Source organism: Cololabis saira, chromosome 13 (genome assembly GCF_033807715.1).
Source record: "Cololabis saira isolate AMF1-May2022 chromosome 13, fColSai1.1, whole genome shotgun sequence".
NCBI classification, from domain to species: Eukaryota; Metazoa; Chordata; class Actinopteri; order Beloniformes; family Belonidae; genus Cololabis; species Cololabis saira.
The window spans coordinates 7,977,232-7,990,039 of NC_084599.1; the positions used below are offsets into that span (position 1 = coordinate 7,977,232).

Sequence of the window (12,808 nt, forward strand, 5' to 3'; positions counted from 1 at the left end):
GACCATCAGTCAATGATTTCAACCTTGAAGAAATATTCAGTTTGTTTCATCTCATTTTCTGCAACCTCACTCTATGGAGCAGGTTTTTCTTTGGAGTCCCTGCATGCTTTTCCCTCAAAAACAGGTTCAATTAACATGATCCACAACTTGGGTCCTCAACAGTTTCCTTATAGTGTATGATTTAATGGAACGGCAAGTATGAATGCAAACGCAGGAAAACCTTACTTTTCCGTTAAAAGCCACGCGATTGAGCCAACTCAAACACTGAAAGTGATGCCTTCACGCTCCAACGTTTATGAATCGCATTTGTTTAGCGCTGTATCTGCGAGGACAAGGACGGATCCACTCTGCATGGAATTCCAATTGAAAACAAAAGCTACTGTTTACTCTTTAGGCCCATTTCCTCTCCTCCTTGAGCTGATTTCTGCATCAAAGTCTGCTCCTTTACAGCAGCAGCATTGTTTGAGTGGCAGCGGCGAGCTCACCGGGGGCTACACACGGCGCAGATAAGTGCATCAGCTATTACCGGGTCCCTCCTTCAGACCTATTAGGTCTTGCAAGGACTTCAAACACCAATTTGTTCTGCAAATAGCCCATTCAATTTGTGCCCGCCAAAGAGACACCTCTCTCCCTCTCTGCGGTAATTGAATCTTCAAAGGGACATTTTCCTCTATTTCTGTTTGGTATTAGAGTGAATAGCAAACGGTCATCTGAATAGAAGGAGAGGACGCATATTTATCAATTTTCAGTTAGATGCTAGATCGTGCACCTTGATGATTGCGAGGCGGGGAGTGGTTACGGGGGCCTTGCAGGGTCCTGAGAAGTCGCTGACTGACATCGGCCTTCTGGCCACAAGGTAAACAATAGCAGCTTGGAGAACAGATTTCACACTTACAATACATCAATGATCTTTAAATCTTCAATATTTTTATTATTTAAATACACCATACTGGAGCAAATGTCTCGGAAAATATCACAAATAAACTTCTCTCTCATTCAGCATTTATATGTTGGGAATGATCTCTAGTTTACTGACTATGAGCAAATTTCTTTAAGTTGCCACGGGTGGAAGGGAGGAGCTGGGTGCAGAGGGGTCACATGTACTGTAACCACGCCTGAACGACGACATTTACATGCATACTGTACATACATGGTAGTTTTACAAATACAGCAACAGTGTTCATGATTTGTTTTCCACTAAATGTCACAGATATTTTAAAACCCCATCACCTAAAGGAAGGGGAAAAAAAAAAAAAAAAAACACATTCCCCTTTAACAACACTTAAAATATAGAAAGTGGAAACACCATGTTCCTGGGAAACGAGGATAGAAAGGAAGAGAGGAAAAATTAAAGGTCCTGCTTTCCCCCCAAAAATGTCTTTAAACAAATGTGCAGAATTGAAAAGTCTGCAAATCTTAAACCTTATAAGTCTTTTTTTTTTTCTCCTTGCTTCAGTCCCAATATCCTCTCAGCCAGTTGATTCATTTTTATCTTGCTGAAAAGTCCCTTCAGGTTCTTGTAAGTCTTCTTTTTATTTTTATGTTGCTCCAAATATAACTGAGTCCCAAGTGTCCTGTCTCAGGTGTGGTAAGTGCAAATATCCACCCATGTTTAGGGAAAAAAGCCAAAGGTCTGAAGGCTTGAGCGTCAGGTATGCGTCGCAGAAATAAAAATGTCAGGTTTACTGGGAAGAAGGGCGGAGGATTTCCTTGGAGGGAAAAATGGGCTGGGGGAGCACAGCTAAAAAAGGCTGGAGTGCTGATGATCCACGCTGTCTCGGGTGACAATGAGGGCTAAAATGAAGGCACACATCCTGCTTCCCGCATGGCTCCCACCTAACACACCTGAACAGTCAACGACAAAAAAGAAAAAATAAAGTAAGTAAGAGCAGGTACCAGGCCATCATTAAAAAGCATCAGTTTCATAATGTGCCAAATGTTTCTCCACCTGATTAATACATTTTCCACTAGCTTCAGCAGCTTAATTTATTGATCAGCTAGGCTTTCAAAGCCATCTGGTGTCCCATTTACTTTGCATTAACTTAAAAGTGCCTTCATGAGACGATCCTCTTTGGTATAATTAGAAGCGTGCTGCAGCATCACTGCAGGAGGGGCTGAGGCCGCTGAAACATAAATGCAGGGGAGGCAATACAATTATCTGTATGGGTTCCACCAGAGCTAAACTTCTTCATCTTTCTTGTTTTTTTTTCTGTACAATTCGAAGGGTGATTTACTTTTCCCTTCATCCCTCAAATCACTAGGAGGGCTTCGGTCTATTAGTAATTGCAAACTCCTACTTGGGGGCTAATTAAAGTGACTGACGCTGGGAGGGTCTTCCTCCCCTGGGTCAGAGCGGCTCTGTATGAGAGAGGTAATTTGTCTGTTCTGAACAAAGAGATTAGGCAGAAGCTGGGAAGAAAGCTTAATAAATGAGCACCAAATGTCCTATGCCATGATCGTGAACAACACCAATTATGTCGCAGCAAAAATCGCAGATGATCAAAACAACGGTCTGTAGATAACTCTGACTGCTTCATTTTCTCCTCTGCTAAACCAGCCGGCATGTCTGCGATCATTAGGTGTATATTGATCCGGAGGGGCTGGCATCCCGCTTGCAAGCCGGCGCCGGCCGGAGCCAGCCAAATGTCTGTTTGAGCAAGAAATAAAAATGCAAAAATAAAAAGAAAGATGTTTGAGCGGCGGGAAGATCCTGCTTGTTTCACACGCAGAGCTAACCCAAAGCATCCGGACCGCAATTTCCACTTCGCAACTTGCCTGTGTTTATTTAACAATTCCGTCTCTGCTATAATTAAAGCACCAGCGCCAATATTCAGATTGCATTTTAGCATCAATAATTCAGCGATTTTCACTACAATTGATGTTAGTGCATAAATAAACAATGAGGCTTCGTATTTACTATGCCAGCATGCTACAAAAGACACTTGGTGTACAAGTAAGGTCTTAAACAGACATTTAAAATTAAACTAGATAATACAACAGCTTTCAATTTGAATATGAGGAGCTCTAAGAGCTCGGGGAGCTGATCTGTGAAAGTGACAAGCCCTTAAAAGGCCCATGATGCAGAGAGGGTGGGGGCTTAATGGAGTTCCACCTCTCCCCCACTCAAAGAGACCACTCAAGGTGAAATACATGCTCACAACAATATCATTTCTCTTTCTGTCTCTCTGTGACACTCTCCAAACACCTCCCATATCTTTCAGCATACTGTGTGTGCAGACAATATCAATAATCATCAATAAAGCGGCTTGTTGCGGGGCAGAAATGATTTGATCTCGGGCGGGCAGAATGAAGCCATCCTGAAGAATGAAGTTATCCTTCGTATATGATTAGGCCCTTTGTTTTGCTTTCACGAGAGGCATCAAGATCAAATCAGGGGAAGCCGTGATGACAGGTCTTATGACATACTAGCTGCTCCGGCTCTCAGACTGCGTTCAATCCTTCGAGGCCCCCTGGATACAGATTTCTGGCCTCGGCGTAATAACTTAGTCAACATGACTGCAGTGCTGTTGAAAGGGTCGTCAGATTCTGCTTTAATCACTCCGGATTGATGGCAACACATGTCGTTTTTCCGCACAAAAGGGGAAGTCTGCTGCAGCACGGCAAAATAAATTCACAATGAGGTAAATATCCGTGTGTGTGTGTGTGTGTGAGCACAGCAGTAGGGAAACCATCACTCTCACATCTGTAATGTGGATGGTTAATACAGATTCTTAATGTCCTCCGATAAGAATGATGGAAAAATCCATTGGCTGTCTCAAAATAAAATAAATCTCTGCTCTGTTAGAGGCTTCCCAGCGAAGCCGAACAGACAGCCGAGTGAGAAAAGTGGCTGCAAAAATTAAAGCTGCGTTTCTGTTCTCACGAACGTCTTCGACTGAATGATGGCTCGATTCTGCCAAAGGAAAGGGTGGCGCGCGCGCGCGCCGCCGTCGCGGGGCTCTTACCTTCTGGTCAGGCAGTAGTGGGTTCGTCTGCAGAGAACTTAAATGGCCATTGATGAGTGCTGTGGGTCTGTCATGCTCGCAGAAGAGGCTGCCGTTGATGTAGTGGAACCGGTCCCCCGGGACGAGCCGGTTCCGGCAGGTGGAACATGTAAAACACTTTGAGGGGGGGAAAAAAAAAAAAAAACGGATTACAACCAAGGACGCAGAAGCAAACATTCAAATGGAAACCACTTTGGATGAAAGGTGGGCCAATATTAGCTCAATTAAAACAACAGCATTTACTGATGTGATGTCAGCAAATGTCCTTGGTCCAAACATGACATTATAATTTGATAAATAACCCCCCTCCTCCTCCCCCCAAGGCCTCTATCTGGGACAACTTGCATCTTTAAAATGAATAATCCCAGTTTGAAGACAGTGTTAAGATGTTTGGGTTTTACCTTGAGATGGTACACGTTGCCCTGCGCCCTCATCACCAGCTCGCTGGCGGGAATGGACTGACCACAAGCGCTGCAAGCCCCGCTGTTCCCGAATAATCTGAGAAAACAAGAGGAGAGCGGGTTACGATGGGGCCGCCGTGTTCATCTACATAGATTCAGCTACGTGTAACAAACTGTCTGCCGAGTGTCTGGGCGAATGAATGAAAGCGCTAGCGTGTGCCAAGTTCTCCATTTTCTATTTCTCTGGAAGTGAAAACATGCAGGAGGAAAAACAGAAAATCATCACAGTATCAAGAGGAAAAATGAACCCTTTGCTGCACTGCTCCCTGAAAGCATTTCGCACCGAGACTGGATATTACTTTTGCTGCACTTTTTTTGCAACCTAATAATAACCTGGAACATAAGCAATCAGGACCTAAGAGGATTTGATTGTACATCCAGGCAGAGACATAGTGCTTTTGCCATTAGGACTCCTGTGAATGCTCTGTCAGTGCCGTGTTTCCATTAGAAACCCTGTAGCTACTCTGGTTGATATATAATGTGCATGGGTTAACCTTTTCAATCATGGTGTCAACACTTTAGATTTGCTTCTGCTCATCTCTTTCGTCCCCAACCTTCTCTCTCTCCCCCCTCTGCCTCTTGATAATGAAATGCTTGCTCCAGCTTCCCTTCTATCTTCCTTCTGAGTCCACAATTTAAGATTACTTCATCTCGGTGAGCAGCAAACTGAATGAAATTTCGATTTGAGCAGAAAGTAATTTACTGGGATCTGGACCCATTTGTCATCATATCTCACTGGGTGTTTGCTCTATCACTGCACTTTTCCTAAGCAATCAAATAAGACCACGGCATCTGACATGCTCCGGAGAGGAGCGGAGGGAGAGGGATGGAAAGAGAAAAGGATAGGGGGGAGTGGTTGACATTGGTGTGTGTGTGTTTGTGTGTGTATGAGCATGTTTGTGTGAACCACGCTCGACCGTAGAGAGTAACAGATAAAGTTGCTCAGCTTAAACAATATTAAAAAACAAAAACAACATCTATTTCAGCTCAGACGTTCTTGGGAACAGTTTCATGACAGTGTTTAACGAAGGCCTGAGAGCAGACGCCTCTGCTATTCCTATCGTACCCCGAGCAGTCGTGAGGTGCACAGACAAACAAGCGGGAGCTCTGCGAGAAACGCCTTTCAGCAAGACAACCGCGGCAGGAGCAAATTTTGTCTTGGCATCATTTGGAAAAGCTCCATCAAAACTCAATTTCAGAAACTAATTAACTGGAGACTGTCGTCACTACACTTGCCAATTCTCCGCTCTCACTGGGACAAACATGATAGTGGAAATTAACATATATACCTTACTTTAAGATGTGTGTGATGTGTGTGGAGGAGCAGGCCTGCACCTCCCCTATGAGACGGTTTTCTGCATATCACAGTAAACTCGTGGGAAAAGTACAGCGCCTGCTCACACTGAAAACAGACTCCTCGTGTTCAATTTGTCCCTGAAAGAGTTTCCTGTGCAGAAGCTTTTTCAAAGTTGCTGAAAAAAAAAAAAAAAAAAAAAAAAAGGCAACGGCACATTTCCACCAGAGCGTTTTTTTTTTATATGTTGTTGCGCAGGGTGGAAGACGTAGCAGGTTAATTATATTTCCCAGGAATGGTTCTTGATAGTCTTTTGATTTAAGAAGCCAATCCCTGTAGGTGCTCAATTAAGTTGCTGTAACGGTTTGAACTTGGGCGCTAATGGCCTCTTCTGCCAGTGAACTACAGCGCAGAGGTGAAGTCGACAACCCAGGTCAGTATAATTAAGGCCAAGGGACCCTTTTAATTGGGGTGACACATCTGGTTTCCCCTTCTCACTGATGGAGGAAGGAAAAAAAAAAAAAAGAAGAAGCTATTGACAACATTTCTGGGTGATGGGTTTATCTTGATGTATCTGTTGTCTCCCCCAAGTGGATCACCATTTGATTAAAAGGAAATAACGAGAAACCGATTCAGACACATTCAGACCTGTCTGTTGTCTACGTAGGCTACTGACTACTGAAATTCATTTCAGCACTGACTGCTGGGGTGAAATATAGCATGGCTTGCTGCTGGGCTGTCTGATAAATGCAGACCTCATTCAGCGAGACCTTTGAGTAGGGTAAAATTACCCCCACAACAATGATTTCTGCAACACAGTCCATTAAAAATGCCTCTCTACATCAGCAGCCAAAGCATCTTAAAAGCACTAGGCCATATTGATACTGAAGCGGGGCTTTGCATAATGGCAAGAGCTGCATTAGAGGAAAGGGTGGAGGGGCCGGGGCCGGGGCGGGGTGGGGAGATTGCAAGGATGAGGGAGGGTTGGCTTGGATCCGCGCCGTGTACGTGCATGTGTTTTGGGCGAGGGGGGATGGGGAGGTGTGTGAGTATGAGTGGGAGTGGAAGGTGGGGATGTGGTGGGGGGGGGGGGGGATCAGCCAAATTACACTTGGTTAATTCAGAGTAACAGATCTGGCCCCAAGTGAATTAAAGGCCTTGAATTAATTCTGTTATGACAAATCAAGATAAACGTTTCCTCTAAATTGCAAGCAATTTAATAAATTTCGGAGATACAGATTTTTTTTTCTTCCCTTCCTTGGCCTAATAGTTCACATTTTCTTCTGCTGTCATTCTGCTTGAGTGGACAGACTTCAGAGTGATATTAAATAACCAACTATTAAATTTACCTCACACATTCTATTGGAAAAATGCCATTTAATTACCTCGGCTTATTCAATTAAGAAGGCAGCATTCTCTCTGAATCCGGCAGCCACTAGTAAATTAATTCTCCCTCTACCAGCAGCCCCCCAGAAATAATATCACCTCTGGCTTAAAACAACATGAGCCTCACAGCAAACGCAACTTTGGCTTCAAGTTAAAGCTCTTCATAACAGCGCTGGGAGAGATGTGGCGTCCCAGGCCAGGCACACGTCACCCCTCCATCCAGCCCACCAGCATCTTTCACATCAGCTGGATTCACTCAAGAATCAGAGTTTAAAATGAATGTCGAGAAAATGAAGCCTGTCCCTTTAAGATTTGGGGGGGAGGCAGCGGCAAATGGCCTTCACAATAATCCCTCTTCTCTATCTGTCTTTCTCTCTTGCTCTCTCAAAAGCCAATTTGGTTAATTAAATGTTTTGTTTGCAGTGTGGCTCTCATTCATTTCGGACACATCATTGGTAGCGGATACAAGCCAGGGACCAGATCTCATTAGATAAAACCCATCAGGACTAAAGGAAATGGAGGGGGACTATAATTAAAGCATTTAATTGTGTAGACTCAGTGTCAGATGTTTTTCCCCCCTACTTCTGCTGTAATCTCTATAGAGATCTCATGGTTCCGTAATATGCGTTTTAGCTCTTCCAGCAAGCATGCTCTCATTACAAGTGGAAAGGTGTATGCACATTTCATCCCTTTCCAATTTTAATTATGTTATAGCACCATTATGAATGAAGTGCCCCACTGACTTCTCCCTGCGTTTTATGAGGTGGGAGTAAGAGTGCACCGACGCACTTTAGATTCTGAATTATCTGTGTGGATTTGATGGCAGGATTGCGTTTTGATTGGAGCATGGCTCCAGCTTTTAAACCATCCATGCAAAACAATATTGATTCACTTGTATTTTAACTTATATAGAGAAACATTTTAATTGAAGCTGTGTCATCCATAAACATACACTCAATCACTCATAAAGATTAAGTCAAATTTCTTAATTAATTGCATTAAAATCAATATGGTTGTTGCACTCCATACTCCAACTTCTCTCCCAGCATTAAACTCCACATTATCAGAGTGTCATCAACAAACTCTTGTGATTTATTACACCATCTACAATTGTTTAAAATGCTCGCTTTGCTAATTAAAACGGATCTTTAGTTTAAAAAAAAAAGAAGAACTGAAAACTGCCCATAGCGTGAAGCTCCATCAGAACGTTTTCATCTGCAGAACTTTTGACTTCGCTCTTTTCCTCAACATGTTGCTGTTTGGCAGCTCGAGCAACGGACACTTCAACCACATTAAGTGTGACTCGTGGATTTATCATTTCAAGCTCACTCTTCTCACCTGATGTAGTCGTTTCTGCAAAGGATCATGCCGCTCTTGGTGTAGCACGACGTGCCTATTTCGCCCAGCTGGGCCTGGCAGCAGGAGCACTTGAGGCACCGGCTGTGCCAGTAGCTGTCCATGGTGTACAGGAGGAAACGGTCTGCGATTTTGCCCCCGCAACCTGCGCACCGCTTCCAGGACAGAGAGCCCGTCCCCACTGCTGGCGGCTGGCTGCTGCCTCCAGGGTTCACCATCGTCTCTGAAAGGAAGAACGGAGAGGATGTGAGCTCGTCTCACCCGGAGGGCTGGGGTCCAGGTAGGTGTTGTTCTGTACAAACACAGGTCAAAACCCTGTGACCATCGCCCAACCTCATCGATTGACACAAAACACGTGTCATAGCTGATCAATTACTAGATTTAAAGCCCCCAACTTCTTCGAACATATTACTGCATTTGCGGCTGCAGACTTCACATCACAGCTGAACTGAATGAGCTCATCTCATTACAGAAACACTGCTCGTTCTGTTAGAAGGCAGCTCCAAGTCATTTAGGGAATTAATCTGCCCTTGATCTCCGTCTCACCTCTGCGCTGGTGTTTCGCCGGACCTCTCACGATGAACGTCTGTTAACTGATAACACCGTGGGGCTGGAGAAACAATTATGCAGCGCGGGGCTTTGTCGAGCTGTCCAGAGAATTTCTAAATAGCTCAGGTCTTCACCAGACCGCTCTTCGCAGCCTGAATGGGGCAGGGGGGAGTGCTGGCTGTCGCTACAAACACCATGAAACGTGCATGTTTAAAACGCAAGTGGCATCCAGCTGACACGGGAGTCAGCCTGGCAACTTGGTTCTGTTTCCCCAACACCTGATGCTGCTGAGCTGGGTGTGATGCTCCAACTATCAGGTGATATTTAACACAGCTATAAAATACCACCAAAACTCCTGTAACGATCATCCCCTAATGAATGGGAGCCACTGAACTGATGTGGGCTGTTTTCAGATGTATCCCCCCCCACCACCACCAAATTGGTCCGGCAGCGATGCCAAATCTTTGTTGAAAGGCAGGTAGGCCAATTAGAGTTGGGAGGGAAGGGGGGGCTCACAGAGAAAAGCATTCAGTAAGCCCATTAGCGATGGCTCTCAGGGACAAACCACAGCCTACCTCAGTGCTGATTAAATCTTAGAGGACATGAATCAAGAAGCCGACCTGAAAGTGACTCCAACAGGACGGGCTATCGTCAAGTTTCCGTCGGGGTTGGGGAAGGGGTGGGAAGGGGTGGGAAGGGGTGGGCGGCTGGAGAGGAAGGGGCTGTGGACGGGGAGGGAAGGGAAGGGGGGGCTTTTAAATTAAATGGACTAACTGAAGTAATTACACGGCTAGGCAATTTGTGCATAGAGAGCAAGTCGTGGACTAAAGAGAGAGAGGAAATCATGAAGCAGCCCCGTCCACATCCTTGAAAGTGCTTGAATTTCAATGTTGTGTTTCAAGGCCTGAAAAGTGCTTGAATTTTAGTCTTAAGTGCTTGAAATTATAACTCTGTGTCTTTCACAAAATTGGGATCAGAGTGTATAGTTTAGTTATTACAAGGAGAAATAAAATCAGTAAGATTATCCATAACTAGATGTTTACAGCACGATACAATGTACATTTGTGATAAAAAACGGAAAAAATAATCAGTATATATATTTCTGTAGATATTCAGGGTTCCTACACATTTTTCAAGGTCAAATTCAAGCACTTTTCAAGCACTTTCAAGGGTCATTTTCAAAACCTTCAAGCACCACAGGAACATATATACTCATAATTATTTTTTCCGCTTTTTAATCACAATTATGTACATTGTATCGTGCTGTAAACATCTAGTCATGTTTCATCTTACTGATTTTATTATTCCTTGTAATAACTAAACTATACAGTCTGATCCCAATTTTGTGATAGTCACTTTCAAGCACTTTGACTAAAATTCAAGCACTTTTCAGGCCTTGAAAACACAGCATTGAAATTCAAGCACTTTCAAGGATTTCAAACCCAAAAAAACGCACAGAAAACCAAACAGACCGACGAATCAGTGGTTAAAAACAACCTCCCAGCTGGTTTTAGCTGTAGCAGGCAGAGCTACTCACCTGGCGTGTGTTTTAGGGCTGTGGGGAAAGTTGGCGGCCTGACGGCTGAACAGGTAGGAGACTAAAGTCCCCAAAGTGCAGGTAAAGCGCCCGCGCAGGCGCAGAGCCTCCGGGCTCCGAGCTCGGACTCGCCGCCGCGGCCACGAGCCTCGTCGACCAAATGGGGGAATCAGATAGTATTTCCACTGGAGGGTTCCGGCTCGACCGACGCCGCTGCGCTGCTCGTATTCTGTTCGCCGAGACGACCGGAGTCCATTGCAAGATTAGTAGTAATTACAGCTCTCCGCAGACCGTAGTGTCCCCCCAAAAAAGCGAGTAAAAGTGCAGGGTTTTAGTTAGAGAGGAGGGGGGGAGAACGTGGGAGGAAAAAAAGAAGCAAAACAGAGAGGATGTAGATGCCTCCCCCGGTGTCGGCTCTGCTCTGCTCTCGTGGTTCGGTTAGCAGCTTGCTCTACATGTGTCGCTGACAGGAAGAAATCTCCAGTAAAAACCCTGTTCGGCCGCGTGACGGAGGCGCCGCGGCAGCCAATCAGCGTTGAGCTCATTTAGGAGGAATAACAAGCCCAGCCAATCAGAGGCGAGGAGCCGCGGCCGGACACGCACACAGGGAGACGGAGCTGGAGAGATGGAGCAGGAAAGCGCAGTTCAGGGGGGGAAAACATGGAAAACAACAGCTCAAGAAGGGATGAAGGGACGCAGAGACGATATCAACAGCCAATTTTAATTTTAACAACCAGTCACTGCCTATATGATTAATGCAATTATAATAAATTAAATAGATAATTTCATTTTTGTAGTAAATGGAAGGCCATACTGGGTATAATACATTAATAATCTCCCTTCTTATTCTCACCTGTAGGATTAGTCTTTGTTCACACTAAAGCTGCATGGCAACATCCAGCAAACCGCATTCACCTCATGTCAGGGTTTAATTAGTTGACATACAATAACTCCTTAGTTTTACCGAGTGTAACTGCAACTGCTGGGAAATAAGCAGGGCTTTACATCTGCGTAGTGGCGCCATCGTCCGTCACTGAAAATAATCGCAGCAAGGCCGGCTGTCGTTTACAAGCTCATTAAGCCTCAGGTCATTGGTTTCAACACCTATTAAAGCTAATCTGCAAGACCTCGATTTGGCTGAGGTCCTTTAATTCTTTCAGTATTACATTACTTTTACTGTCACGTGAAGCGTGACAGATGGAGACGAATGAAGAAGAGCTGGAAAAATAATAGTTATAATAACCTATATGGTTTTTTTAACATCATGTGAAGGGGGTGCCCTTTCTCTTTTTAATTTGCATGTTAGCGTTAACAAAAAGAAATGCAACATTTAAAAAAAAGAGGAAGTCTTTAGTTGAGCAAAGACTGATGTTATTGGTGAAAAGTTGTTTCAGAGAAAAGTTGCTTGAGATTCACCAGGTTTAGTTGTTTTACATGACAAAAAAAAAGCATTATTTCAAGATACCCTTGGCTTCAGATGTATGAAGATGGTCTTTTTCTTCACTTTAATTGTTTAATTATTCTTGCAGCTCTGAGGAGATTGAGCTGCATCAGGCTGATTTCCCATTGGCAAAGCCTGAGCTACTCCACCTTGGTTTGAGTCACATTCTCCTGACACCGTCATCAAGGCTTCCCTTCGCTAGAACAAAAAAACTACAGAAGATTGCAAAGAATATCTTCCCCACCAAGGAATGATTAATTGATATAAATTATTAAAACAGAGTGAAATTATGAAATGAATTTGAAAAGAGGCCTCACAGGAAAAGCTTTGTTTGTTCCAGTCCTTTTTTAATGAGCTTTTCATAACTGGGCAGGAGAAATTACTCTGTGTGTTCTTTTGCAAAATAATTATGGCTGGTTGAAGTGAGGAGGAGCCGGAGGGGTCAGTGAGATGGTGGGTGGGGGTTCCCTCAGAAATTGATCATCTCCACTGAGATGTCTAAGTAATCTGGCAGTTTCCAAGCAGCTGCATTGTATGAAAAAAAGGGCACACAACAATATGGTGGAATACTATTTCAATGTTTAAACAGGGACAAGAGAGCTTCAGATGTGGATCTCAGTGTTGAAACTCCCCACAGGGGTGATCTCACTAAGATGAAAAGGAGACAACAGTCTTTCATAATGAAGCTGCTTCTCCTGTGGGAACAAGAAAGAGAGCCATATTCAAACGTGGTGGTTAACTTTAGATTGGTATTCAGTCTCAACCGGTGTGGCAGTGAGC

At 44.2% G+C, this 12,808-nt stretch overlaps 1 protein-coding gene across 1 annotated transcript; it reads right to left on the minus strand.

Annotated features, from left to right (window-relative positions):
- Window positions 1-888: 888 nt before the first annotated feature.
- Window positions 889-11,061, minus strand: lmo4b (LIM domain only 4b). The gene is made up of 5 exons (XM_061737541.1): window positions 10,588-11,061; window positions 8,484-8,724; window positions 4,406-4,502; window positions 3,966-4,121; window positions 889-1,845 (listed from the first exon to the last, which is right to left on the minus strand). The coding sequence occupies exons 2-5, from the start codon at window positions 8,717-8,719 to the stop codon at window positions 1,837-1,839; spliced, it is 498 nt and encodes a 165-aa protein (XP_061593525.1). The 5' UTR covers window positions 8,720-8,724; window positions 10,588-11,061; the 3' UTR covers window positions 889-1,836.
- Window positions 11,062-12,808: the final 1,747 nt, after the last annotated feature.

Bases quoted from the DNA above. Each gene is read 5' to 3' on its own strand.
- lmo4b (XM_061737541.1), bottom strand. From the start codon at position 8,719: ATGGTGAACCCTGGAGGCAGCAGCCAGCCGCCAGCAGTGGGGACGGGC. The intron at 4,503-8,483 runs GTGAGAAGAGTG...TTGTTTTCTCAG, and splicing joins TGCAGAAACGACTACATCAG to ATTATTCGGGAACAGCGGGG. The intron at 4,122-4,405 runs GTAAAACCCAAA...CCCCCCTCAAAG, and splicing joins GCAACGTGTACCATCTCAAG to TGTTTTACATGTTCCACCTG.